This window comes from Cajanus cajan, chromosome 3, assembly GCF_000230855.2.
Source record: "Cajanus cajan strain Asha chromosome 3, NIPB_CcT2T_4, whole genome shotgun sequence".
In the NCBI taxonomy this organism is placed as follows: Eukaryota; Viridiplantae; Streptophyta; class Magnoliopsida; order Fabales; family Fabaceae; genus Cajanus; species Cajanus cajan.
In genome coordinates, this window is record NC_138519.1 from 40,396,806 (window position 1) to 40,423,843 (window position 27,038).

The 27,038-nt window shown below is 33.3% G+C and overlaps 1 protein-coding gene across 1 annotated transcript in view; it reads right to left on the bottom strand.

Moving 5' to 3' along the window:
• The window catches only part of LOC109790540 (uncharacterized), a 40,905-nt gene that overhangs the window by 10,039 nt on the left and 3,828 nt on the right, over nt 1–27,038 (bottom strand). The window contains exons 3-4 of the mRNA XM_083070906.1: nt 6,001–6,111; nt 5,873–5,917 (exon numbers count right to left, since the gene is read on the bottom strand). Of these exons, the coding sequence (XP_082927032.1) occupies nt 5,873–5,917; nt 6,001–6,111 (156 nt within the window). The remainder of the gene's footprint in view (nt 1–5,872; nt 5,918–6,000; nt 6,112–27,038) is intronic.

A 27,038-nucleotide genomic window follows, 5' to 3' on the forward strand; every position in this document is an offset into this window, starting at 1 on the left:
GATTATTTTCCACGGACCAAAATCCGTCGGAAATTTCCCACGGATTTAGATCCGTAGGAAATTTCCGACGGAATTTCCCACGGATTTAGATCCGTAGGAAATTTCCGACGGAATTTCCCACGGATTTTTACATGAAGGAATTTCCGATGGAATTTCCGACGGATTTATATCCGTCTGAAATTTCCGACAGAATTTCCCACGGATTTAAATCCGTCTGAAATTTCTGACGAAGTTTCCCACGGATTAAAATCCGTCTGAAATTTCTGACAGAGTTTCTCACGTCTGAAATTATTAAATAAAATTTAAGCCAATTATTTTTCAAATGCAACCAATCCTAATCGCATCAATACACACAACAATGCACTATATAATATTTTCATTATTATATGGGTGTTTTCAAAATATAAATAAGATAAATATAAATCAAAGTGTGTGAGGTATGACTTATATTACCTATATATAATTATATGTTTAGGTTATTATAAATTATAAATTAATTAGCGTAAATGTGTTTTTTGTTACTTATCTTGAAAAATACCAACACATGACGTTCAAATTTAAGAATAACACATCTTTTCTTTAATTTTTAAAAATCACTCATCTCTTTGAAAATAACGTTATTAATTAAATAAGGGGGAAAAAAGTTAAATTATGTTCTGCAAATCATATATATGTATCTATCATTTATTTCTAAATTACATCCAATACTATGTCATTTTGATGAAAACTTTCATTGATCTTCAATTTTGAAAATAAGATTTTTTTCAATTCATTTTTAAAATTATTACTTAAATTTAATATATTTTTTTTAAATCACAGTGTGCATGATATTTAAAATAAATTTCAAAAAAGTTGAAATAATGAAATAAGAGATCAAATCTCATTTAATTATTGATATTTGTATTAATAAATTATTTTCTCTTAATAGTATATAAACATTATTATCTTATATAAGTAGTTGTATGTGCCACTTAAATAAATAAATAAGAAAATTAATACTCACTTAAAAATTTGAGAAGAGATATATGTATGACGTTATTGAGAAAATCTTCAAGTAGGGGTTAATGGAATTTTTTCTAGATTAAATCTTCTTTATTTAAAACTTAAAACATTAAAGTTAAAATAATTACACTAAATAATTATTTTTGTTCCTAATAACTGATTGATTTAAAAATCTCTCTTTAAGTTGTAGTAATTTCTTAAATTTATATTTTATTGATTTCTGAATTTTATATTTAAGTAAATCAGTAAAATACAAAGTAACGAGTATAAATATGAGTATTTAAAACTTCAATGAATCTATATATAGAAAGTAGAGATAAAGACAGAGAAAATGAATAGAAGAAAAATAGTTAAATATATAGTTGTTTGATTATCTATAGTAATAGATAAAGGGAAATATTTCATGATAGTGTTTATATAGGGGTTTCATTTGTGAGTTCATGATGTTTCACATTTTAAGATTTGAGTAAATATATTGATGTTGTAACATCTTTTTTTAAAAATAAATAATAAAATAAAGTGCTTCAAAGATATTTATAATATAGGCTTAATTTATTTATTTATTTGAGATTATAATATAAATAAAGAGGTTATAATGAATAAAATAAAATAGAGATTTAAGTTATGGGTTAGAGAAGAGCCTTTGGGTTTGGATTCTTACGCCCAATCCAAAGTCTTATTAAAAACTGAGTAGACAAAGGGTTAGTCATATAACACATCAAATTTCTAAACCCTAAAATGCTCACAAAGGAAACCTTAGAGAAGAACTTCGAGGAACGCATGGAGTAGCCTTGAAATAGTGGAGGATAGTGCATGTGTCGTAGAGATCCCCACCTAAGGTAAGAGGAGAGAGATTATCTCACCTTGTGAACACATATGAGATGTATGGTGTTTGAGATTGTCATAGTTGTATGATGATGAATCTGTTGAATTGTGATTATCCATGTTGCTTATTTTGAGTATTAGGGTTGTATGCATAATTTAGGGTTTTTGTGTGATTTGTTTGATTTTGAAAATTATTTGCATATGTTTAATTTTGGAATAACTAATTTGATTATTGAATAATTTTATGTTGTCATGCAAAATAAAGAAAGAAAGGGTAAGAACAATTTGTGAATCAGCCACGTCCAAAGCATTTTTGTGACTATAGACTGATAAGGACGGTCGTGCTTAAGTGAAACACACTTATGTAGGCCTATGTAGGAGGTACCACAATTGTACTTTAGGGAAGCACTCTTGTGTTGGGTTGAATGAGTGAATCATTATTGTGTTTAAAGGGATGCACGCATATACTAGGTTTAGTGAGGAAGCACACTCGTGTTTAGAGTGAAGCAAGCCTCTACTTTTAGGGAGCATGCCCTGTTGCTCTCGTGCTCTCCTAAATAAACCTTAATTTCATTAATTTAATTTAGTAAAGAGGTTGGTAATGGAAGAGGGTCGTGCGAATGTGCGACTAATTATAATTAGTAGGGAAGCTAATTAATGATTTGTAGTAAACCTTATAATTGAAATGTATACCTATAAAAGGATAATAATTAGAAGAAGAAAAGAAAAAAAGAAACCGTGATGTATAAGTAATAAAGGGAAACTATAGAAGGTAAGGTATATACTGACCATATTTGAGAAAAGATGTGAAAAGATAAAGTGTAATTGATTAATTGAAGAATAGTAATAAAAGTAATGGTTTAACAAATAAATAAGAGTAAAGAGGAAATGAGGATGATAATTTAATGGCAATAATGATGAATAGAGATAACTAAGAATTATGAGAAATGATAAGATGAGAGACACTATTATTTAATTGAGGAGTCTTGCATGTAATATTTGAGGCGTTTAGAATATTCAAGGTGATGTTTGGTGTTGTCTTAAGGAAGTCTAGGTAGAGACTTGGTTCTTGTGGAGAAGTCCAAACAGAGAGGTCTAGCAAATTGATGATGTTGGCATTAGGCATATGCATTAATTATTATATTTGATGTTGTGTTGTGAAAGTCCATGAACTCATGCATAATTTCTTTGGAGGTGGTGTGAATCTATGCAAGATAGTCTGTATGGTATTCTACCTTGATCCTAGGGGTGTGATGGTATGGAACCTTTAACAAGTATTGAAGGTGACCATGACCGACTACAATACTCTTACTAGATCTTGATAGATCTTCTCCTAGTTGAGAATGGATTGACATGGTCACCTAGTGTGTGGTGATCAAGTCCATGTGCTCCTAAGATGCGTTGTATTTAGAGAGTCTTTGGCGATGTTGGAGATTGGTACCACAGACATGTAAAAGTAAGAGCATAAAATTGAATAATGCATGTGATTGATTAGGTGTATTACATGTATTATAGAGTATTATTTATAAGTGTTTGAGATAATTTGAATGATATGTAATGTTTGTAAATGTTATCTATATTTCTTATAAGTGTTATACATGTGTGAGATATATTCTCACTCCTTTTGTTGTTTTGTGGTTTTGTTTCGTGGTTGAGTTGAACGCTATGTAAGAATTGATCATGCATATGAGGTTAAGCACGAGAGAATCAAAGCTTAAGGCTTCGGTTTTATGTAATGGTCTTGCTCTAATTAGTGTGACATTAGGGTTAGAGGAGATTCTGTTTAATTTATGCCTTGAACTTAGAGTTATTTTATTATGTTTTATTTTCTTTAGGAATTGTAAAGGTCACTTTGTGCCTCTGTTTATGAACTTATACTATGTTTCTTTCCTTTTTATACTATAAAGTTTTTATTTAAGACACGTGAATCCTTTTATAGTATAAATAAAAATATTTTTTTTATTGAATCTTTTCTAAATGAACATATTTTCTTAATAATATCATATAATAGATTTTGGGGTAGAAGGGTGTCAGATGTTATTTATGAATGTGAAATATGCAAAATAATGATTATGTATGGATTTAAAAAGGGTCTCCTTTGGACAAAGTAGGGTAATAACCCTTCAAACCTCAAAAGGATGATAAAAATTAAGACATAATATCCCTATTAACAAGGTAGGGATATTTGTTTCCCTCCATCCTCAAAGTTAGGGTCAACCTATGATAAAGGAAGTTATGTAACATCCTCATTTTTTGTAATATAATAAAATAAATTATCTTTGCTAGAAAATTGTATTAGGGTTAATTAATTAATTAAGTTTATAATGTACATAATGTTTTATTAAGTAAATAAAATAAGAGTGTTGAGAAAAGGAAGAAGAGTTTGCTTGGACCGTGGGCCCAACCACGGTCCAACCCAAAGGCTTTGAGAAATAAAAACAAGGGTTAGGATTTTATTACACGTTCTTCTGAAACCTTGTATATGATGTGTATGACATATGTATGTTGTGACACCCTTATGCTTTATGTATACTATACATGGATGAGATATATTCTCACTCTCTATGTATTGTTGTATTTGTTTTTGAGTTAATTGCCAATTGCAAGCTTAGATCAAGTGTAGGAAGAGGAGTTTGATGGAGGCAAGGCTTAGAGCTTCTCTAGTATTGGGTTTTGCTTTGATTAGTATGACATCGAAGCAAAGAGATATAGTTATTTTGGTTATAGTTGAAGTTATTTAATCTTGAGGATTTATGTTATATTGTTGAAAGTTGTGTAAGTAGACGATTTGTGCCTTTTTTTTTTTTTTTGAAATTTTACATTTATTTGATCTTACTTTATTCAAAAGTTTATTTAGAGAGATGTGAACTATTTTTCTATAAAGTAATATTTGTGCATTTTATTATATCTTTTAATTCAATTGCATGTCATTTAAAAAATATTTATTTTATTCAGAGTAGAAGGGTGTCATAGGTTGTATGATAATACAAAGAAAATACTACTTGAATTATGAACTCAAATTTGGCGAGGAGGACAAAAAGGACAAGAGATTTAAAATAGGCTTTGTAATGTTTATGAAGTTTAATTCTTTAACATGTGTGTGTGTATTTTATGACATTCAATTCTTTAACATTTTATACATATTATAATGTTTATGAAGTTTTATTAGAGAGTCTTTTTATCGCAACCATGTTTGGTTTCCTTCCTTTAGATTATGTTGATTTTTGCTTGAGTTTTGGCATAATCCTTTTTCACATTGTATGCTTTTTTCTTTTTTCCTTAAATAATATGGTGGTATTTGGTAGATGATTGATAGACTTAGATGTGCCAACTTAATTGGGATGTCGTTGATCTATAGCCATGTCTTGTGCACCACAAACTTTATTTTAAAAAAATGAATATTGTTATTGATGATGGTAATTTTATTATGTTGATGGGATTAAACATGTGCACATATTTTTATTTTTAAAATTTATTAGCTTATACTCTATGTAATAACTTGTCGCTTTTGTACCAATATAAAAATAAGAATCTTTACTATTTGGCTATTCAAATTTTATGATTACTTTTTTATCTTCATTTCTTATATTTTATCCATTGTGTTTATTACCTGCTTTCTCTTTCACTTTTCTTTTTTCTTTCTTGTTTTTTTTTCTCTCTCTCAAAATTCATAGATCTCAAGGGACATAATATAGATAATTTGAGATCTCAATTGATTTCACACTTTCAAAGTAATCTAAAAAATGTGATAATAAGTCATAGTGATTCATTGCTATTATTTCTTCGTAGTCTTTGTTGTTAATTATTTGTATCTTAATTCTTTTTCCCTAAATTTTAACTTGGATAAAATTTTGTGGTAAGTATTTGTTAACATGTACTTAGCTTATTTAAAGTAAAGGATCTAATTTACATGAAAAAGTTGGATATATAAACATATGATGTAAAATAAGGGGGACAAGGCATAAAATAGGAATAAATTGATAATAATTTAGACAAGATAATAAAATTATTTACAAAGCTAGTAAGAAAAATTATTTAATTTTACCTTTTGCAAAGTGTGTCCAAAAGTTGTAGATGATCTTTGAAATAACTGCAATTTTAAATTTATTCTAATGTTATATGTATAACTATGATATTTAATAAAAAGGTAAAAAAAAAGAAGTAAGAATCTACCTGATTTACAAAGATTTCTTTCATCCATTTGACCACTTTCTAAATCCGTTTGATGTTTAAACAAAAGAAGCTTTTGACCATCTTTAGTTTCAGATTCATTAATAGGAAGTACTGTAACCCAAATCAAAATTAATCAACATCAATTATCAATATAAAATGTTAAGGAGTTATGGAAAATAATATGTTCTAAGAAAAATGTAGACCTTATTTAGTGGAAAGTCTTATGGTTTAATTCATAACATAAATAATCTAAAAGAATCAAAGGATGTTTGGTCAATAGTTAGACAAGTCTAGTTACTCATTTGTGAAGCCAATATACACACATTGTAACATAAATTCATTAAAACAACATAACTACCAAAAATAATATTGTAAAATGAAGATTACGAATATAATTGCAAAATCTTTGGGATTTCCAAAATCAACAATAATCACAACCAATGAAATAATGTGTTGTTTGTGATTGAAAGAGAATGAGAAAGAGAAAATAAAAAACTTAGCCAAGGTTCACATCAATCTTACTCCACCTTTTCATTCAAGCTATCACCAACCTTAGTCTTGATGACCTAGCAAGTGACAACCTTCCAATTTTGAATTAGGAAAGCTCGAAGAAGTACCATCATAAGGAACATATGTTAATAGTAAGTAATCATCATCCTTGTAGGTTCTTGAAGAACATTGCCATCATCTATAGAAAAACAATCTTATTGGTTGTTTCCTGATTTACCGTGGGTCAATCCCTATTCTTCACCACCCATAGACTACATTTCACCATACTTTCTAATATCTTATGACAATGAGGGATATCAAAAAAAAAAATTCATAACCAAGATAACAATGTTACTCATAGCACTTAATAAAAGACAAGAACAAAAATAAAATGAAAAACAACTACCTCCCCATATGAAAACCCTTCAAATGATAATAATAGTAAACTTAGTGATCATATATTCAAGAAAGGTTAACTACTCAAACTTGTTTGCAAGTAGGACCAGGCATCAAGAACAAAAAAAAAAAAAAATAAGTAGCAATTGAAAATGTACATAGAGTTGTCACAAGAATCTTACATGCATATGTCAATCAAAATATTAAGACCTTAAAGCCATTAGTCATTTGTTCATCACCTCAAGAACAAAAACACCAATCATAGTCACCCTAGACCCATCACACCATTCATGTCGAGGTCCCTTACTATCTCATGTGGAGCTTATATGCCATTGTATTAGTCATATATATGTGGCTTATCATCATGACAATGAAGTATTGGCAGTCAACCAATTGTTGTTAGAGTGGAACATGATATTTTTATTTCTAAACTACATGAAACAAGTTCTCTTTATGGAATAATACAATGGCACTAGGGACCTTTCCAAACACCAATAAAACCCTTGCATGATGAGGCTAACCGTGGCGAAACTTGGGCTAAGCACAAGCTGAGGTTAAACATTATTTTTATGAACTAAGTGTGAGAGCTTTAGAGAGAAATCCTCACTTTTTATTCTCTCAAAGTTAAGAGAGAGAGAAAGAGAGAAAAAGTCAAAAAGAAAACCTTGCTCTTTGACCTCTTAACATTAAGCGTGGGTTTTTTTATATGCTAAATGTGAATCCCCTAAAACAATAATTATGATTTCATATGCACATGTATTGTTACTTATGTAATCATGTATTATATGATGATGTGATATACGAGAATTGTGATATATGATATGAGATGTGATAATGAATAAGCTAAAATATGATGTTTGAGGACCTAGCATGAAAGAAGTATTATCCTCCATGAGAACTAAATGTGTTGTATATGAGAAACCATGATCATTTGTATGAGTAGTGCATCATAAGCATCTTAGTCTTTGAGTGTACTTGGAGTGGGATTTCCAAGAGTCCTATGTTGGTCCTATAGGTTGGAGTACCTTTGCAAAACTTAGTAACACTAACAAACCTTTAGGGGTATCATCTTAGTTGAGAGTGTTAGTGTCAAATGTCCATCGTGTTGTGATTCATCGGTTATATGTACTCCTAGGCTACTTCTATGAGAAATAAGATTTAATTGGTACCATATGCATATAGGATTAGAATCTAGAGAAGCATTACATTTCATAAATATTTTCCTTATATGAAATTTTTGTATTTATACATTTATATTATTGAAATTGTTATATTTATGTGAGTGTATTGTCTAACCTTCATTTTCACACCAAGAGTGTGTAGTGAAACATATATCATTTTCCTTTTACTATTTTATTGTTTGTTTTTTTTTGGGTTTGAATGTCATTGGCAAGTGAAGTCTAGTTGGACGGGGATGGTGTTGTTGAAGGAGAGCTTTGGACCTTGTTTTATAGCTTTTGCTTTTAGGTTATTTTTCTCTAGTAGAACATGACATCAAGACATTGGATATTTTTTAAAACATATATTTGCATCTTATATTCTAGTTTTAGTTTACAAACTATTATACATCCTATGGAGTGGCAACGATTTTACTAATGCTTTGTACTTACGTTATTTGAGCTTTAGACTTCATACGAGTTTTGAGAATGTGGTATTATCCATCTAAGTTTTTTTTCTTCTTAAAGTTGGTGTTCCTATCTTAAGTAGAAAATTGAGAATGTGGTATTTCCATTAACAATATGCTTAAGTGGCACAAGATCTATCTAGATGTAATAGGATATGTTTATGACTTGGGAGATATGGATTTCTCATAACCCAATAAGGTGAGGTGTTGCTCATGGATAAAGATGAGCCTATAACCTACCAAGAAGACATTATTGGCCCAAAATTTGAGAAATGTCATGAAACAATGAGATCTGAAATGGAATCCATATACACAAACCATGTATGGACCTTGGTAAAGCCCCCTAAAGGAGAAAACCCATTGGGTGCAACTCGGTTTTCAAAAATAAAAATGGCATGGATGGTAGGTACATACCTTTAAGGCATGATTGGTTGCAAAAGGATTCAAGCAAGTTCATGGCGTAGACTATTAGGGAACATTTTCTCTAGATTGCTTTCCTTAATGGGAAACTTCTTAAGGATGTGTACATGAAACAATTTAAGGGTTTCATCTCTTTAAGATACATTGGAAGGGTATGCAAGTTGCATAAATATATTTATGGAATAAAGTAAGCTTCTAAAAGTTAGAATTTTTGTTTTGATAAAATTGTAAGACATATTGATGGAACCTACTTTCCAAGAATCCCTATGGAAGAGATAAGTCCAAGAATGGTGAAGGTTGATAAAGTTGCTTTGAAGAATTGTAGGACATTTACCATTATTTTGTAAGGTACCTTACCTTTAGAGGCCTACCCTACCTTAAAGGACTCTTATTGTTGTTATACATTTTTCTCACTTGTAATTTATTTTAGTAGTGATTATATTAGGATAATTTTTGTCCTTGTATTTTAGGACAAGTAGTACATACAATTTTTTCCTTGTATTATTTTTACTTAAGGTGTAGTTAGCAGTTTAGAGGAGGTAGGTGTAACTAGCTAAAGTCATGATAGGGTTATTAGGCTTGGATGATCCAACTCTTTTTATGGCCCATAGGTTTGGACGTCCGTTTGCTTATGCCAGTTTCTTGGATGTCCAAACCAAGCCAAGCTTGTCATCCAAGTTACAAATTAAGCCACATGGCTTTGATAGTGACATCTCAACAACTTGTTAAAAATAATCATTAGTTTAGCAGTTGTGATGATTAGGCTAGGGAGTTGGAGTTAACTTAATTTAACCTAGGTTATTCTTAAACTAGAATTAGCTTAACTTGCTCCATAAACTTTTAGACAATTAACTAGACTTCTAGACATTTAACTAGAGTTAGTTAGCCTAATTAAGTACAAGATAGCTAACCATGGTTACATTTAACCATGGTTAATCTAGCTTGCACCATAAGCCAACTAAATTCTATATATTATGTCTTTGTACCCATTTTGTACTAACTTTGAATATTATATTGAATTGGATGAAATTGTCTTTGAAATTCTTTCTTTTCTCTTATCCTCTCTTGAGAGTGGTAAGGAATTGAAGAAACTTATCATTTTTCAAGAGTGTCGCACCATCAAGGAGACTCTCTACATCATCTTGTTTGGTGTAAATGGCTTTTAGCATCCATGGAAGCCATTGAAGAAGCTTGAAGGATTCCAAGAAGTGAAGATTCATCCTTAGAAGCTTAAAGGGGAAGTTACATCAATCTTGTTTCTCCTAAAGTTTCCATCACATATTGGATTCATTAAAAAATAAAGAAGAACCTTGTGTCTACAACATGGTTAGTAGGAACACAAATGTTTTTATAGTGTTGTATGTAAATGACATAATACTTATATGAAATGACATTCCTACCATACAAAACATTAAGACATGGTTAGGGAACTGCTTCTTCATGAAGGACTTAGGTAAGGCAACCTATATATTAGGTATCAAGATATATAGAGATAGATCATTGAAGTTGCTTGGCCTTTGTCAAAGTATATGTGTGTGCGTATGTATGTATATATATAAATAGATAGATAGAGAGAAAGAGAGAAAGAGAGAGAAAAACAAAGTGTTGGGACGCATCAATATGAATGAATCAAAGAAAGAACTTTTTCCTATGTCATATGATATATGTTTTATCTATGGCACAATCGTCTTCTACCTAAGAGGAAAGGGATTGCATGTGTAAGCTTCAATATAAATATGTTATTGGTACTATCATGTATGCCATGTTATGTACTTGACCAAAAATGTCTTGTATTCCTTAAGCATGATAAATAGATACCAATATTATTCCAATGAAAGTATTAGATAGTTGTGACGAACATCTTTAAGTACTTGAAGAACTACAAAATTAATTTTAGTCTATGGAGGTAAGGAAGATCTAGTTGTAGAGGTAGCATTGATGTTAATTTCCAAACAAATAAAGATGATTCCAGATCATAATCTAAATCTATATTTTGCTTGAACGGTAGTGTTATAAGTTGGAAGAACTCAAAGCAAGAGAAAATAATTGATTTTTCTACAAAAACTAAGTATATCACTACCTCCAATGCAAAAAAAGGAGATAGTTAGGGTCGTGTATGCCCAAATGTCAAGAGGAATGAACCTAGTAGTTCCAACACATAAGCCAAACCCAAACCACTTCAACTCAATTAAAATGCGATTCCACATCTCAAGTTGTGGAAATAACATTGCAATATCCAAATCACTCTTGGTTGAACTAATAAAAAGATCCCTAACACCACCTTGGCTCACCCTAACTAGGTTATATATATATCATTCTTCTCTTGCATCATCATGACTCAAGCTCTCACAAGATAGAGAGTTGAAGTCATTACAAGTTGTCCTCTACCATCACTAATTTCTTAGGAGAACTCTACAGACACTAGTGGAAAAATAGTCTTTAAAATTGATTATTTTGGGTCTACAAAATTGGTTGCACAACTAATTTTGTTCTCACTGGTGTTGTAATGGGAGAATTCTAAAATCCATTATTGATCGATTTAAAAGTAACATAAAATCGTTTGTTTATAACTAATTTCATGTTTCCTTAGCTCTTCGGGGTGGTGCCTTTTGATCTGAACCTTTGTTGGGGAATGTTTCATATGGCCTATAAACATTTTGTTTTCCTTAGTTCCTAATCAATTGCAACCTCTTTGTTATTATCAACACTTACACTACTAGATTTTAATCCTTTAACAACATTTTCTTGTTTACATTTGTTAAAATGTCACTATATATTATATAAATATGTTATTTTGTAACATTTTTTTGATAAATGTCATTATAGATAGAGTAACATTTTTTATTTCAATATTATTCTTTTCAATTGTTTTCAAAATCAAAGTCCCATATCAAGTAAAAAAAATTTACATAAGTTATTTTGCAACATTTTTTAAAAAAATGTTACTTTAATTGCTTCTAAATTCAAAGTTTCACATCTAGTAAAAAAATATATATTTCTCTTATATCTAATTGTAACTCATAAAGAGTACATATACTCATATAGTTATATTTAAGATAAATGAAATTTGATATTCTATATATAATTAGTGGTGACTAACTAAAAATGTCTTTCCCTAAAAACTTAAGGAACTCCTAGATTTTTAGGAGACATAAAAATATAATAATTGATAGTAATATTTAAATTAAAATTAATTATTATTTTACAAGATTAACAAAATCTTGGCAACATTATTAAAATGTTACAAAAATACTACTTTGATAACATTTAAAAAATATTACCTAATTATGCAAAAAATGTTATTAAAAGTCTTTAGCAACATGGACTATATACAACATTTGATAATATGTTGCTAAAATAAATTAGCAACATTTATACATAATTAGGTAACATTTTTGAAATGTTGCTAAATACCATTTTTGTTGTAAACGAGAACCACATACTACCAAGAAAATTGAAAACAAAACCAAATCCAATAAAAACGAAAACAAGAAGAACACATCGCATGAATCCAGAAAACCAAAAAACGAACACAAAACCGAACCCAATGAACGTCCCACGCAACACCTATTTAAAGAACCTATTTAGTAAGTGTTACTTATGAAATCGGTTATATTTGTAACGGATTTTGTGAGTACTTTTAAAATTAATAAAAGAACAATCGATTTTAAAAGTGGTGTGTCAGTATCTTTTCTTTAAAATTGATTCCTACATAACTGAGTTTTTGATTTCCTATGTCTTTTTTATACTAGAGAAAATAACTATTGTCATAACACCTAGTGTCGACTAAGTGCTACATGATCCTCACCCTCTTGAGCTTGTAAAGAAAAAATAAGAATGCAATTTGAATTTAAAGACAAAGTGATATATATATATATATATATATAACAAAATGACAAACTAGTACACACAGCTGGTAAACTTTATAGTACAATGACTCATACTTTATAGTACAATGACTCATATTGATGTTGGCTAAAGATGTTAGATCACATCTGCCGACACAAAACGACAAACTAGTACACACAGTTGGTTGCATCATGCAGTTATTCTTTTTATCAGGATAAGGTTCCTTATTATCTTCACACACTTTATGTGATGGTCAGAAATTCCCATTAATCAGTCCTTGAAGATAGGCTCATGACTTGGTGACAAATTTGGGTCTGTATTATCAAAATCAGAAGCTGAGCTGTAGACTTTAGATAAGGTTGGACTGTCAAGGTGATATGCATTATCTTCATGCATAATAATTTGCCCACGAGTATCAACATTTTGAAGAATGAATTGTTCTCCTGGAACTGTATTGACTGGTGGACAAACTTTCTTAGCAACACTGTAATAATTTGTATCTGGCTCAAGATGACAAATGATGTCTAGTGGTTTTAGGTTAGCACATGTAGAACTTTTGTTAACAACTTCAGCAAAAGTTCCATTTAACCTGTGAAGTTCAATGATCAATTCACTCTGATAAAAAGGTGGTTGATCTTCCTGAGTAAATATTTGAAAATTTGGATATGTAGACCACATTTGAACCTGGTTTTGTGTCCATAATAATTTTGTTCTTGAATGTTTAAAATATGGACGATGAATAATGGCAATGGTAACCATTTTTTCTAAGTCCCATTGGCTAGGATCATGATGTTGTTGGATCCTACTTCTCTCAGCTTCAAGGTCTTCAATCCATTTTGGTATGGGTTCATACCAGGATAGAAATTCCCATAATAACAAACCTTCATTTTTTATGTTCTATAGAAAATCAATCATTTCTTAGGTAGGAAAGATTAATGGATATTGATGGAGTAAAGAGACGCTCCATAAATACCACATATCATCTTCGAGAAATATTTTTCCCAATAAAATGCCAAAGATGTTTAGAAAAGGTGTGTCAGGATTAAACCAGTTTGGTTTGGGTGGAATATGGTGTTTGTGCAGAGAGGCTGCCAGATAAGAAAACATATGTTGTCTGGCAAATTGTTGCAAGATTCAGGAGAAATAGGGAAGTCTGGTGTAATTTCTAGAGGAAATTGTTTCTTCCAAGGATTAGGTTGAGAAGATGATGGTTCATTCATTAAAATCGTTGGATAAGTATAATCCAAAGATATTATACTTATTTGATGTTATTCAGGTTTTTTTTGGTCTAGAGAGGTAGTCTAGAATAACATTATCTTTTCCTTTGATATGTTTGACTGTAAAATCATACCTGGAAAACCATTTTTTTAGCCTGAGTATTTGTGCATTGGGAGGAACCTTGTTTTTGAATTCTAACATTCGTGGAAATGCAGAATTATCTAGTTGGATTTCAAACTGATGTCCTCTGAGATGGAAGTCAAATTTTTGAATTCCATATTTGACTGCTAGAGTTTCTTTAAAGATGGTGTAGTAATGAAGTTCTGAATTTTTAAACTTTCCACTAGCAAATCCACATAAGAACTGTTGTCCTTGGACATCTTCAATCAGAACTGCACTCCAATAATTGTCACTTGCATTTGTTTGTAAATTCTTTTTCCTTCGCCAGGAATTTTTAGCGGAGGAGCATTTTGAGCAATCTTTTTCAAAATTTTTACTGCTTCTGTTTGGGCTGATCCCCATGGAGGGGGATTCTTTTTTAGTAGTTTTGACAATTCTGAAATGTGAGGAGCAATGTTGGGAATAAAATGTCTGACATAATTGATAATTCCCAAAAATTGTTGAACTTCTTTGACTGTCATATCTCTTTCTGGAAATTTTGGGAGTCTTTCTACAATGTGAGGTTGTGGGACATATTTTCCATAAGCAAAATGCATACCAAGAAAATTAACCTCTTTAACTTCGATCTCAGATTTCTTTGATGAAAGCATCACTCCATACTGGTTACAGATTTGATAAAACTATTGTAGGAGCTTCTTATGACTATCTTCACTGGGAGAGAAGAGTAGTATATCATCAATATAGATCAAAGCACTATGCAAATTTGGTTCAAAGATTCAAACCATGGTTTTCTGAAACAATGAAGGAGCAACTTTTAGGCTAAATGGAAGGACTGTCCATTGGTAATAAGCATTTGGGATGCAGAAAGTTGTTTTAGGTCGATCTTTAGGATCTAGGCCAATCTACCAGAATCCAGATTTAAGATCAAACTTTGAGAAATAGTATGCATCCTTTATGTAGGCATGAAGTGAATATATCTTTGGAAAAGGGAATTTGTCATCCTTTAGAAATATGTTCAAAGGTCTATAGTTAATGACAAGTTGCCTTTTGTTTCTGACTTGTTCAGCTCTTTTATTCACATAAAATGTCGTACATGCCCAACTTGAGTTAGTGAGCTCAATAAGTCCTTGTTTCAGCAATTGTTGGCATTCTTCTTTGGCTGCTTGGTATTCACTTGGTGTCATTCCAGGGTGACTAGATTTGGTTGGATTGATATCTTCATTCATTTTGAAAGGAAGTTGAACAAAGAATTCTTTTCTTATCCATAAAGGTTGTGGATGTTTGAAAAGATCATGACTATCAACACATAGGTTTTTGAATTGATTTCTAATATCTTCAAATCCTAGAGGGATTTCTGCTAGTGAGAACATATTTGAAATTTTGCAAAAAGGCTTAAATTCTCTTCTATATTTCAATCCATGAGCAAGAATTTGTAACTTCGTGCTCTGGACTAAAACATCTCTGCCAATGAGAATATACTTTCCATGAAGACTATCTCCAATAACTTTCATCCAAACTGTACAGTCTGGAAATGGTTTAATTCCAATCTTGGAGGATGTGACTAAATCTGTCTGATAAGTTTTTCCATCTGCAGCTATAAATTTATGAACTTGAGTTGTCCATAATTTCGAAGGTAATATTGCAGGATTGAGCATTGTTCTGGATGCACCAGTACCAATGAATGCAATGACTTTGATAGGAACATGATATTTTGTTGGCAAGATGAGTGCTTCAACATTTGGAAATAATGAAATTTCTTTTTCTTTTTGAAAACACACCTCTTCTGTTTTCAGTATTGGGAAATAATTGTACTCATCATCAGTGTAGTCAGATTGTTCTAAGGAGCCATCAGTATCTCCTTCTGAATGTGTGATGCCAAAAACTGTTGATTCATCTGGATTCTCTTGTTCATCAAACAGAGATTCTACATCTTCATCTTCCAATTTGAGTGTGTTTATCAGCTTTGTGGCTTTTTTCTTGTTAGGACAAATTTTTGAAAAGTGTCCTCTTCGTCCACAGATAAAACATCTATTGTTAGAACCCTTTCCTCTGAAGGGTTTTCTTTTGAAGAATTTGAAATTTTTCCTTCCTTTTTTCTTGAAAGGTTTAAACTTCCTCTTCTTGCTGGATTTATTTTTGTTGTGGCAAGTGGAGTCTTTGCACTTGATTTGCAAATATCCCTTCTTGCATACTTGCTTGTACTTGGGTTGTTCGTCAATCATCTTTTTGAACATTCTCTGCTGATTGCAGATTTTGTCCAAAGCAGCAATACTGGTCTGATAAATTTCTCCCATAGTCATTTGGAGAACATCCTTATTTGATTGTTGCAATATTCTCCACATCTCTTCTTGTAATTCTTCTGGAAGGGAACTAACATATGTATTTTTTAGACTGGCTTCATTCATACCATTAAGCTGGTAAAATCTGTGGGACATTCTTTGATAATGTCGATCAAGATCTTCTTTTTCCAAAGAGCAACATCTCATTTCAAAATATTCTCTTCGAGAAATTTGATCAAGGAGAGTTGATTCTCCAAGGAAATGATATTGGGGTCCTCCAAGAAATTCATCAATGGAGGTTCTATGAAGATTATCTTGGTTTACTTGTCCCAAACTCATGTACCACTCTTTCAAGGTACCTGTCATATTTGCATAGAATTCTTCAATAACTTTATATTGATCTGCACCAGGATGAACCATCTTTGCATCTAACCATGCTTTGAAATTTAAGAACTTCTTTCTCCATTGAGATGGTGGTATATGATCAAGAGAAAACAGTTGAGAACTTGTTGGGGCAGGAGTATTGATCTCTTTGCTATGAAAACCACCTCTTTCTGTTTTGGTTGCCATCAATGTTCCAAGAATATGGCTGGTATCCTCTTCAAAATTTAGGTCTGCTTCAACCGTAGTCTCTGTTAGTTCAAAATAATTTTCTGAAGAAGTATCTTCCATTGTAGAGAAGTTTTTCTCAGATTCTTCTTCTATATATGGAACTTTTTCTGTATCATCTTCTTCTGTGTTTATCATTAATGACTGAGTAGGAAAATCTTCTGTACATTCTGGGGAATTCTTTGATGAAGATGTTTCTACTTCAGTTTTCTTTGACGATGGTTCTGGGGGAGGTGTCTTTTCTGGAGATTTTTCCTTTCTTTTTTTTGCTCTACTCCAACCAAAAGGATTAGTGATAATTGGTGTCTTCTTTGGTGGAAACAGAGGAGTAGATATGGTTGGACCTAACCTATTTCTTGGGAAATTCTTGTTGGTCTAATATAGTATGGATCATCCTCTAAGATAGGAGGATGTTTCTTTTCTTCAACAAGCCGAACAAGCTCTTCATATTGTTCTTTAGATTTGTCTAGGCTTCATTGTTTGTTGATAATATCCATACTGAGTTTATGGATTCCCCTGACTTCTGAAATTTCTTTCTCCAATTGTCCAATCTTTATCTTTAGTTCTTGATGGTAGGTCTATAACTTGGTAGACAGAAGCTTGATGTCTTGATCCATAGATATATGCATCTTTTCTATCTTTTGATTTATATCCCTTTAGCCATGTATTTTGGGCTAGAGCGTTTTCTGTCTGCCAATTTAGAACTTCCTCTACTTGAGTAAGAGCTTTCATCCTTCCATCAGTGGTAACTTCTATCTTTGTCACAAAGGGCTTAACGTCTACTCTAGTTATTGGAGTAGTTCTTCTCTCCAGTGGTGGAAATTATTCTTGGGAAGTCATCATGCAAAATTCTGTTCTTTGTACAGGAAAAATTGTACTGTAATAATTTTGACTTGTGTTACACTTTTTAGGAGGAGGCCAAGTGATCAGTGAGGGTTCTTCAGGAGGTGGAGGAGAAGACTTTCTTTTATCTTTTCTGAGAATTTCTAGAACCTGATCGTAAATTGGTAAGGGCCTTGGAGGTGTTGTAAAAGCCACCCATGGTTGTCTTCTGGGAAGAGGCTTTCTATACTGTGGTGGAGGTCTACATTTATCTTTTCTGTTAGAATCAGAATTATCTGAGTCGTTGTCTGAATCATTACTCCAGTCCATCCAACAGTCACAGCCAAGGTCGCACATCTCTGGTGTTGTATCCCACATAAAGTGTCCATTTATTTTATCAGAATAAATGGAACTTCATATGTTTTAAAAGCATAGATGGGAACAGTGGTTTCCTTTACTCCAAGGGAAATCATCATAGTGTTCAAAACAGCATCACTTGTAGAGGCCTTAGTGGAATTCTTTTTCTTGAAGATGGTTTTGACAGAACTATCTTTCATTCTTTGATAAGAATATTCTGTAGCAACTACAAGTTTCTGGTCGTTCCTGTAGCTTTCATAACTACTGATCCACTCTCGTGGAATCAGTTGTTCTAGATCTCCTCGAGAGATCTGCTTGGGGATTTGGACAATAGTGGGTACTTGGTCTTCTGAGTTGGAAATAACTATCAATGCATTTTCTTTAAACTGTGCTTCTGTGGGAAGATCATAACAGTGATCTTGCACTCTGAAGATTCGTTAATGATACTAGTGGAAAATTACGATATTATGTCACCCATTTTATGTTGGATATACAAACAACTGACGTAATAAAAATGCGGTGGCATGTTTCATAATTTTGTTAAATTATTTACGTCGGACCTCCAAGGGTTCGACATAAATTTTAACATCTACGTCGGCTATGCATTGTGTCCGACGTAGATGTTAAAATTTATGTCGGACCCAATTAGGGCCGACGTAAATAACTCTTTAAAAGAAGGTGTGCACGCACTACCTAGATTTGAAAAACACTTCATGGTTTCCTTCTCCCGCGTGCACCTTCTTCTGTTTTTCTTCCTCATCCCTCCGCCTCCTCCTCAAATCGTGGATGTCCTCCTCAACTGCACCTTCTTCTGTTTTTCTTCTTCGGAGAGTTGCGTTGGTTTCTTCTTCGCGTGTTGATGGAAATGGCTTAACCATACATCCATCTATTTTTCTATGAGGTAACATCTTCTATCAAGTTTGTGTTTTCTAGGATGTTTTTTTCGTAATAATGTTTGTGTTGCATTTTGAGTTTTTGAAGCTGGAGAAGGAAGTGACCAAGTCCGGGTTTCTGGGTCTATCAAGCAGAACGGGCCGTTCTACTTGGAGAACGACCCATTCTGATTAGAGAATGGCCCATTCTGCTGGCAGAACGGCCTGTTCTCCATGGAAAACGGGTCGTTCTACAAGAAGAACCGTTCTGCTTGCACTCGTTTTTTTTTTTTTTTTTTTTTTTAATTTTTATGACTTTTTTACGTCAGACCTTGGCATGTTCGACGTAAATTTACGTCAATTTTCGCACCCCGACGTAAATTTACATCTCCCGCTTCAATGTCAGAAGTTTTTCTGACGTAAAAACCCCTAAAATAACCAACGTAAAATGTGTATTGTGTAATAGTGTGATGTAGAGTGGCTGCCAATGCTGCTTCTTCTTGAGGCGATCCGACAATCTGTACTTGCACCTTGAATCTTTTAGGAAGAGTTGGATCTTTTAATTGAACATTAAAATTTGGAAATATTATTAAAACAACACTCCCAGCATTTAATGTTGTTAAGACAGATCCAACATCACTATGAGCATGTTGTCATCAGATCTGTCTGAACAACGTTAAATGCTGGGCGTGTTGTTTTAATTATTTCCAAATTTGAATGTTCAAGTAAAAGATCCAACTCTTCCTAAAAGATTCAAGGTGCAAGTATAGATTGTTGGAGCACCTCAAGAAGAAGCAGCATTGGCAGCCACTCTACATCATCAACTAATCTTCAAAGTGCAAGATCACTGTTATGATCTTCCACAGAAGCACAGTTTAAAGAAAATGCATTGATGGTTATTGCCAACTCAGAAGACCAAGTACCCACTGTTGTCCAAATCCCCAAGCAGATCTCTCAAGGAGATCTAGAACAACTGATTCCACGAGAGTTGATCAGTAGTTATGAAAGCTACAGGAACAACCAGAAACCTGTAGTTGCTACAAAATATTCTTATCAAAGAATGAAAGATGGTTCTGTCAAAACCATCTTCAAGAAAAAGAATTCCACTAAGGCCTCTACAAGTGATGCTGTTTTGAACACTATGATGATTTCCCTTGGAGAAAAGGAAAACACTGCTCCCATCTATGCTTTTTAAAACAGATGGAAGTTCCATTTATTCTGATAAAATAAATGGACACTTTATGTAGGATACAACACCAGAGATGTGCGACCTTGACTGTGACTGTTGGATGGACTAGAGTAATGATTCAGACAACGACTCAGATAATTCTGATTCTAACAGAAAAGATAAATGTAGACCTCCACCACAGTATAGAAAGCCTCTTCCCAGAAGACAACCATGGGTGGCTTTTACAACACCTCCAAAGCCCTTACCAATTTACGATCAGGTTCTAGAAATTCTCAGAAAAGATAAAAGAAAGTCTTCTCCTCCACCTCCTGAAGAACCCTCACTGATCACTTGGCCTCCTCCTGAAAAGTGTAACACAAGTCAAAATTATTACAGTACAATTTCTCCTGTACAAAGAACAGAATTTTGCATGATGACTTCCCAAGAATAATTTCCACCATTGGAGAGAAGAACTACTCCAATAACCAGAGTAGACGTTAAGCCCTTTGTGACAAAGACAGAAGTTACCACTGATGGAAGGATGAAAGCTCTTTCTCAAGCAGAGGAACTTCTAAATTGGCAGACAGAAAATGCTTTAGCCCAAAATACATGGCTAAAAGATTAAATCAAAAGATAGAAAAGATGCATATATCTATGGATCAAGACATCAAGCTTCTGTCCACCAAGTTATAGACCTACCATCAAGAACTAAAGACAAAGATTGGACAACTGGAGAAAGAAATTCCAGAAGTCAAGGGAATCCATAAACTCAGTATGGATATTATCAACAAACAACAAAGCCTAGACAAAGCTAAAGAACAATATGAAGAGCTTGTTCGGCTTGTTGAAGAAAAGAAACATCCTCCTATCTTAGAGGATGATCCATACTATATTAGACCAACAAGAATTTTCCCAAGAACTAGTTCAGGTCCAGCCATGTCTACTCCTCTGTTTCCACCAAAGAAGACACCAATTATCACTAATCCTTTTGATTGGAGTAGAGCAAAAAAAAGAAAGGCAAAATCTCCAGAAAAGACACCTCCACCAGAACCATCGTCAAAGAAAACTGAAGTAGAAACATCTTCATCAAAGAATTCCCCAGAATGTACAGAAGATTTTCCTACTTAGTCATTAATGATAAACACAGAAGAAGATGATACAGAAAAAGTTCCATATATAGAAGAAGAATCTGAGAAAAACCTCTCTACAATGGAAGATACTTCTTCAGAAAATTATTTTGAACTAACAGAGACTACGGTTGAAGCAGACCTAAATTTTGAAGAGGATACCAGCCATATTCTTGGAACATTGATGGCAACCAAAACAGAAAGTGGTTTTCATAGCAAAGAGATCAATACTCCTGCCCCAACAAGTTCTCAACTGTTTTCTCTTGATCATATACCACCATCTCAATGGAGAAAGAAGTTCTTAGATTTCAAAGCATGGTTAGATGCAAAGATGGTTCATCCTGGTATAGATCAATATAAAGTTATTGAAGAATTCTGTGCAAATATGACAAGTACCTTGAAAGAGTGGTACACAAGTTTGGGACAAGTAAACCAAGATAATCTTCATAGAACCTCCAATATTGATGAATTTCTTGGAGGACTCCAATATCATTTCCTTGGAGAATCAACTCTCCTTGATCAAATTGCCCGAGGAGAATATTTTGAAATGAGATGTTGCTCTTTGGAAAAAGAAGATCTTGATCGACATTATCAAAGAATGTCCCATAGATTTTACCAGCTCAATGGTATGAATGATGCCAGTCTGAAAAATTCATATGTTAAATCCCTTCCAGAATAATTACAAGAAGAGATGTGGAGAATATTACAACAATCAAATAAGGATGTTCTCCAAATGACTATGGGAGAAATTTATCAGACCAACATTGCTGCTTTGGACAAAATCTGCAATCAGCAGAGAATGTTCAAAAAGATGATTGACGAACAACCCAAGTACAAGAAAGTATGCAAGAAGGGATATTTGAAAATCAAGTGCAAAGACTCCGCTTGCCACTGCAAAAACAAATCTAGCAAGAAGAAGAAGTTTAAACCTTTCAAGAAAAAAGGAAGGAAAAATTTCAAATTCTTCAAAAGAAAACCCTTCAGAGGAAAGGGTTCTAACAACAAATGTTTTATCTGTGGACGAAGAGGACACTTTTCAAAAAATTGTCCTAACAAGAAAAAAGCCACAAAGCTGATAAGCACATTCAAATTGGAAGATGAAGATGTAGAATCTCTGTTTAATGAACAAGAGAATCTAGATGAATCAACAGTTTTTGGCATCACACATTCAGAAGGAGATACTGATGGCTTCTTAGAACAATCTGACTACACTGATGATGAGTACAATCATTTCCCAATACTGAAAATAGAAGAGGTATGTTTTCAAAAAGAAAAAGAAATTCCATTATTACCAAATGTTGAAGCACTCATCTTGCCAACAAAATATCCTGTGCCTATCAAAGTCATTACATTCATTGATACTGGTGCATCCCGAAAAATGCTCAATCCTACAGTATTACCTTCGAAATTATGGACAACTCAAGTTTATAAATTTATAGCTGTAGATGGAAAACCTTATCAGACAGATTTAGTCACATTCTCCAAGATTGGAATTAAACTCTTTCCAGACTGTACAGTTTGGATGAAAGTTATTGGAGATAGTCTTCATGGAAAGGATATTCTTATTGGCAGAGATGTTTTAGTCTAGAGTACCAAGTTACAAATTCTTGCTCATGAATTGAAATATAGAAGAGAATTTAAGCCTTTTTGAGAAATTTCAAATATGTTCTCACTAGCAGAAATCCCTCCAGGATTTGAAGATATTGGAAATCAACTCAAAAAACTATGTGTTGATAGTCATGATCTTTTCAAACATCCACAACCTTTGTGGATAAGAAAAGAATTCTTTGTTCAACTTCCTTTCAAAATGAATGAAGATATCAATCCAACCAAAGCTAGTCACCCTGGAATGTCACCAAGTGAATACCAAGCAGCCAAAGAAGAATGCCAACAATTGCTAAAATAATGACTCATTGAGCCCACTAACTCAAGTTGGGCATGTACGACATTTTATGTGAATAAAAGAGCTGAACAAGTCAGAAACAAAAGGCGACTTGTCATTGACTATAGACCTTTGAACATATTTCTAAAGGATGAAAAATTCCCTCTTCCAAAGATATATTAACTTCATGCCTACATAAAGGATGCATACTATTTCTCAAAGTTTAATCTTAAATCTGGATTCTAGCAGATTGGCCTAGATCCTAAAGATCAACCTAAAACAGCTTTCTGCATCCCAAATGCTCATTACCAATGGACAGTCCTTCCATTTGGCCTGAAAGTTGCTCCTTCATTGTTTCTGAAAACCATGGTTCGAATCTTTGAACCAATTTTGCATAGTGCTTTCATCTATATTGATGATATACTACTCTTCTCTCCCAGTAAAGACAGTCATAAGAAGCTCCTACAACAGTTTTATCAAATCTGTAACCAGTATAGAGTGATGCTTTCATCAAAGAAATCTGAGATCGGAGTTAAAGAGGTTAATTTTCTTGGTATGCATTTTGCTTATGGAAAATATGTCCCACAACCTCACATTGTAGAAAGACTCCCAGAATTTCCAGAAAGAGATATGACAGTCAAAGAAGTTCAACAATTTTTGGGAATTATCAATTATGTCAGACATTTTATTCCCAACATTGCTCCTCGCATTTCACAATTGTCAAAACTACTGAAAAAGAATCCCCCTCCATGGGGATTAGCCCAAACAGAAGCAGTAAAATTTTTGAAAAAGATTGCTCAAAATCCTCTTCCACTAAAAATTCCTGGCGAAGGAAAAAGAATTTTACAAACAGATGCAAGTGACCATTATTGGAGTGTAATTCTGATTGAAGATGTCCAAGGACAATAGTTCTTCTGGTGATTTGCTAGTGGAAAGTTTAAAGATTCAGAACTTCATTACCACACCATCTTTAAAGAAACTCTAGCAGTCAAACATGGAATTCAAAAATTTGACTTCCATCTCAGAGGACATCAGTTTGAAATCCAACTAGATAATTCTGCATTTCCACGAATGTTAGAATTCAAAAACAAGGTTCCTACCAATGCACAAATACTCAGGCTAAAAGAATGGTTTTCCAGGTATGATTTTACTGTCAAACATATCAAAGGAAAAGATAATGTTATTCCAGACTACCTCTCTAGACCAAAAAAGCCTGAACAACATCAAATAAGTATAATATCTTCGGATTATACTTATCCAATGATTCTAATGAATGAACCATCATCCTCATCTTCTCAACCTAATCCTTGGAAGAAACAATTTCCTTTAGAAATTACACCAGACTTCCCTATTTCTCCTGCAATCTTACAACAATTTGCCAGACAACATATGTTTTCTTATCTGGCAGCCTCTCTGCACAAACACCATATTCCACCCAAACCAAACTGGTTTAATCCTGACACACCTTTTCTAAACATCTTTGGCATTTTATTGGGAAAAACATTTCTCGAAGATGATATGTGGTATTTATGGAGCGTCTCTTTACTCCATCAATATCCATTAATCTTTCCTACCCAAGAAATGATTGATTTTCTGCAGAACATAGAAAATGAAGGTTCATTATTATGGAAATTTCTGTACTGGTATGAACCCATACCAAAATGGATTGAAGACTTTGAAGCTGAGAGAAGTAGGATCCAACAACATCATGGTCCTAGCCAATGGGACTTAGAAAAAATGGTTATCATTACCATTATTCATCGTCCATATTTTAAACATCCAAGAACAAAATTATTATGGACACAAAACCAGGTTCAAATGTGGTCTACATATCCAAATTTTCAAATATTTACTCAGGAAGATCAACCACCTTTTTATCAGAGTGAATTGATCATTGAACTTCACAGGTTAAATGGAACTTTTGATGAAGTTGTTAACAGAAGTTCTACATGTGCTAACCTAAAACCACTAGACATCATTTGTCCTCCTGAGCCAGATAAAATTATTACAGTGTTTCTAAGAAATTTTGTCCACCAGTCAATACAGTTCCAGGAGAACAATTCATTCTTCAAAATGTTGATACTCGTGGGAAAATTATTATGCATGAAGATAATGCATATTACCTTGACAGTCCAACCTTATCTCAAGTCTACAGCTCAGCTTCTGATTCTAATAATACAGACCCAAATTTGTCACCAAGTCATGAGCCTATCTTCAAGGACTGATTAATGGGAATTTCTGACCATCACATAAAGCGTGTGAAGATAATAAGGAACCTTATCCTGATAAAAAGCATAACTGCATGATGCAACCAGCTGTGTGTACTAGTTTGTCGTTTTGTGTCGGCAGATGTGATCTAACATCTTTAGCCAAAATCAGTATGAGTCATTGTACTATAAAGTATAAGTCATTACTCTAATGGTCTTAAACTTGCTTCATGAGGATTTCATGTCCGCAGCCCGACTCCTCTATATAAGCAAGACCCTGTAATGTTGAGAGGCAGAGAACCTCAACCATAAATAAAACCTTTGTTTTATATTATGAGTTTCTAAACACTTCTCTCTTTCCTAAAAGTTCTATTCTTGTAATTATGTCTTAGACTTCCTTCTGTGAGAGAATACTTTGCTCTACAATTAGATATAGAGTATGTTCTGCACTTGCTATGAAAATGGATCATGTGCATCAGAAATATATCTGATCAATGATCCTTTTGAACGGTCCTTATTGTTATTAATGTTATTATTAAAATTCTTGTTATCAATATAGTTATGATCAAGAGAGTAACAGGACCGGAGAAAGTACGCTAAGTGTGCGGAAAAACTCGGTTATAAAATCTTGATTATCATTATACTTAATGATAAGAGTTTTATAAAGATATTAATGACATATAAGGCTCCCATCTAGAATGGAATATATATATATATATGGAGCATATCAAGTGAGAGAGAATTTATTATGAGAGATAAGAGGGTTAAAATATAACCCAAGTGAGAGAAAATTTGGGGTTTAATCAAGTGAGAGGAAATTAATCTAAGAGTTATATTTTAACCCTCTCATCTCTCATAATAAATTTCCTCTCACTTGATATGCTCTCTCTCTCTCTCTCTCTCTCTCTCTCTCTCTCTCTCTCTCTCTCTCTCTCTCTCTCTCTCTCTCTCTCTCTCTCTCTCTCTCTCTCTCTCTCTCTCTCTCTCTCTCTCTCTCTCTCTCTCTCTCTCTCTCTCTCTCTCTCTCTCTCTCTCTCTCTCTCTCTCTCTCTCTCTCTCTCTCTCTCTCTCTCTCTCTCTCTCTCTCTCTCTCTCTCTCTCTCTCTCTCTCTCTCTCTCTCTCTCTCTCTCTCTCTCTCTCTCTCTCTCTCTCTCTCTCTCTCTCTCTCTCTCTCTCTCTCTCTCTCTCTCTCTCTCTCTCTCTCTCTCTCTCTCTCTCTCTCTCTCTCTCTCTCTCTCTCTCTCTCTCTCTCTCTCTCTCTCTCTCTCTCTCTCTCTCTCTCTCTCTCTCTCTCTCTCTCTCTCTCTCTCTCTCTCTCTCTCTCTCTCTCTCTCTCTCTCTCTCTCTCTCTCTCTCTCTCTCTCTCTCTCTCTCTCTCTCTCTCTCTCTCTCTCTCTCTCTCTCTCTCTCTCTCTCTCTCTCTCTCTCTCTCTCTCTCTCTCTCTCTCTCTCTCTCTCTCTCTCTCTCTCTCTCTCTCTCTCTCTCTCTCTCTCTCTCTCTCTCTCTCTCTCTCTCTCTCTCTCTCTCTCTCTCTCTCTCTCTCTCTCTCTCTCTCTCTCTCTCTCTCTCTCTCTCTCTCTCTCTCTCTCTCTCTCTC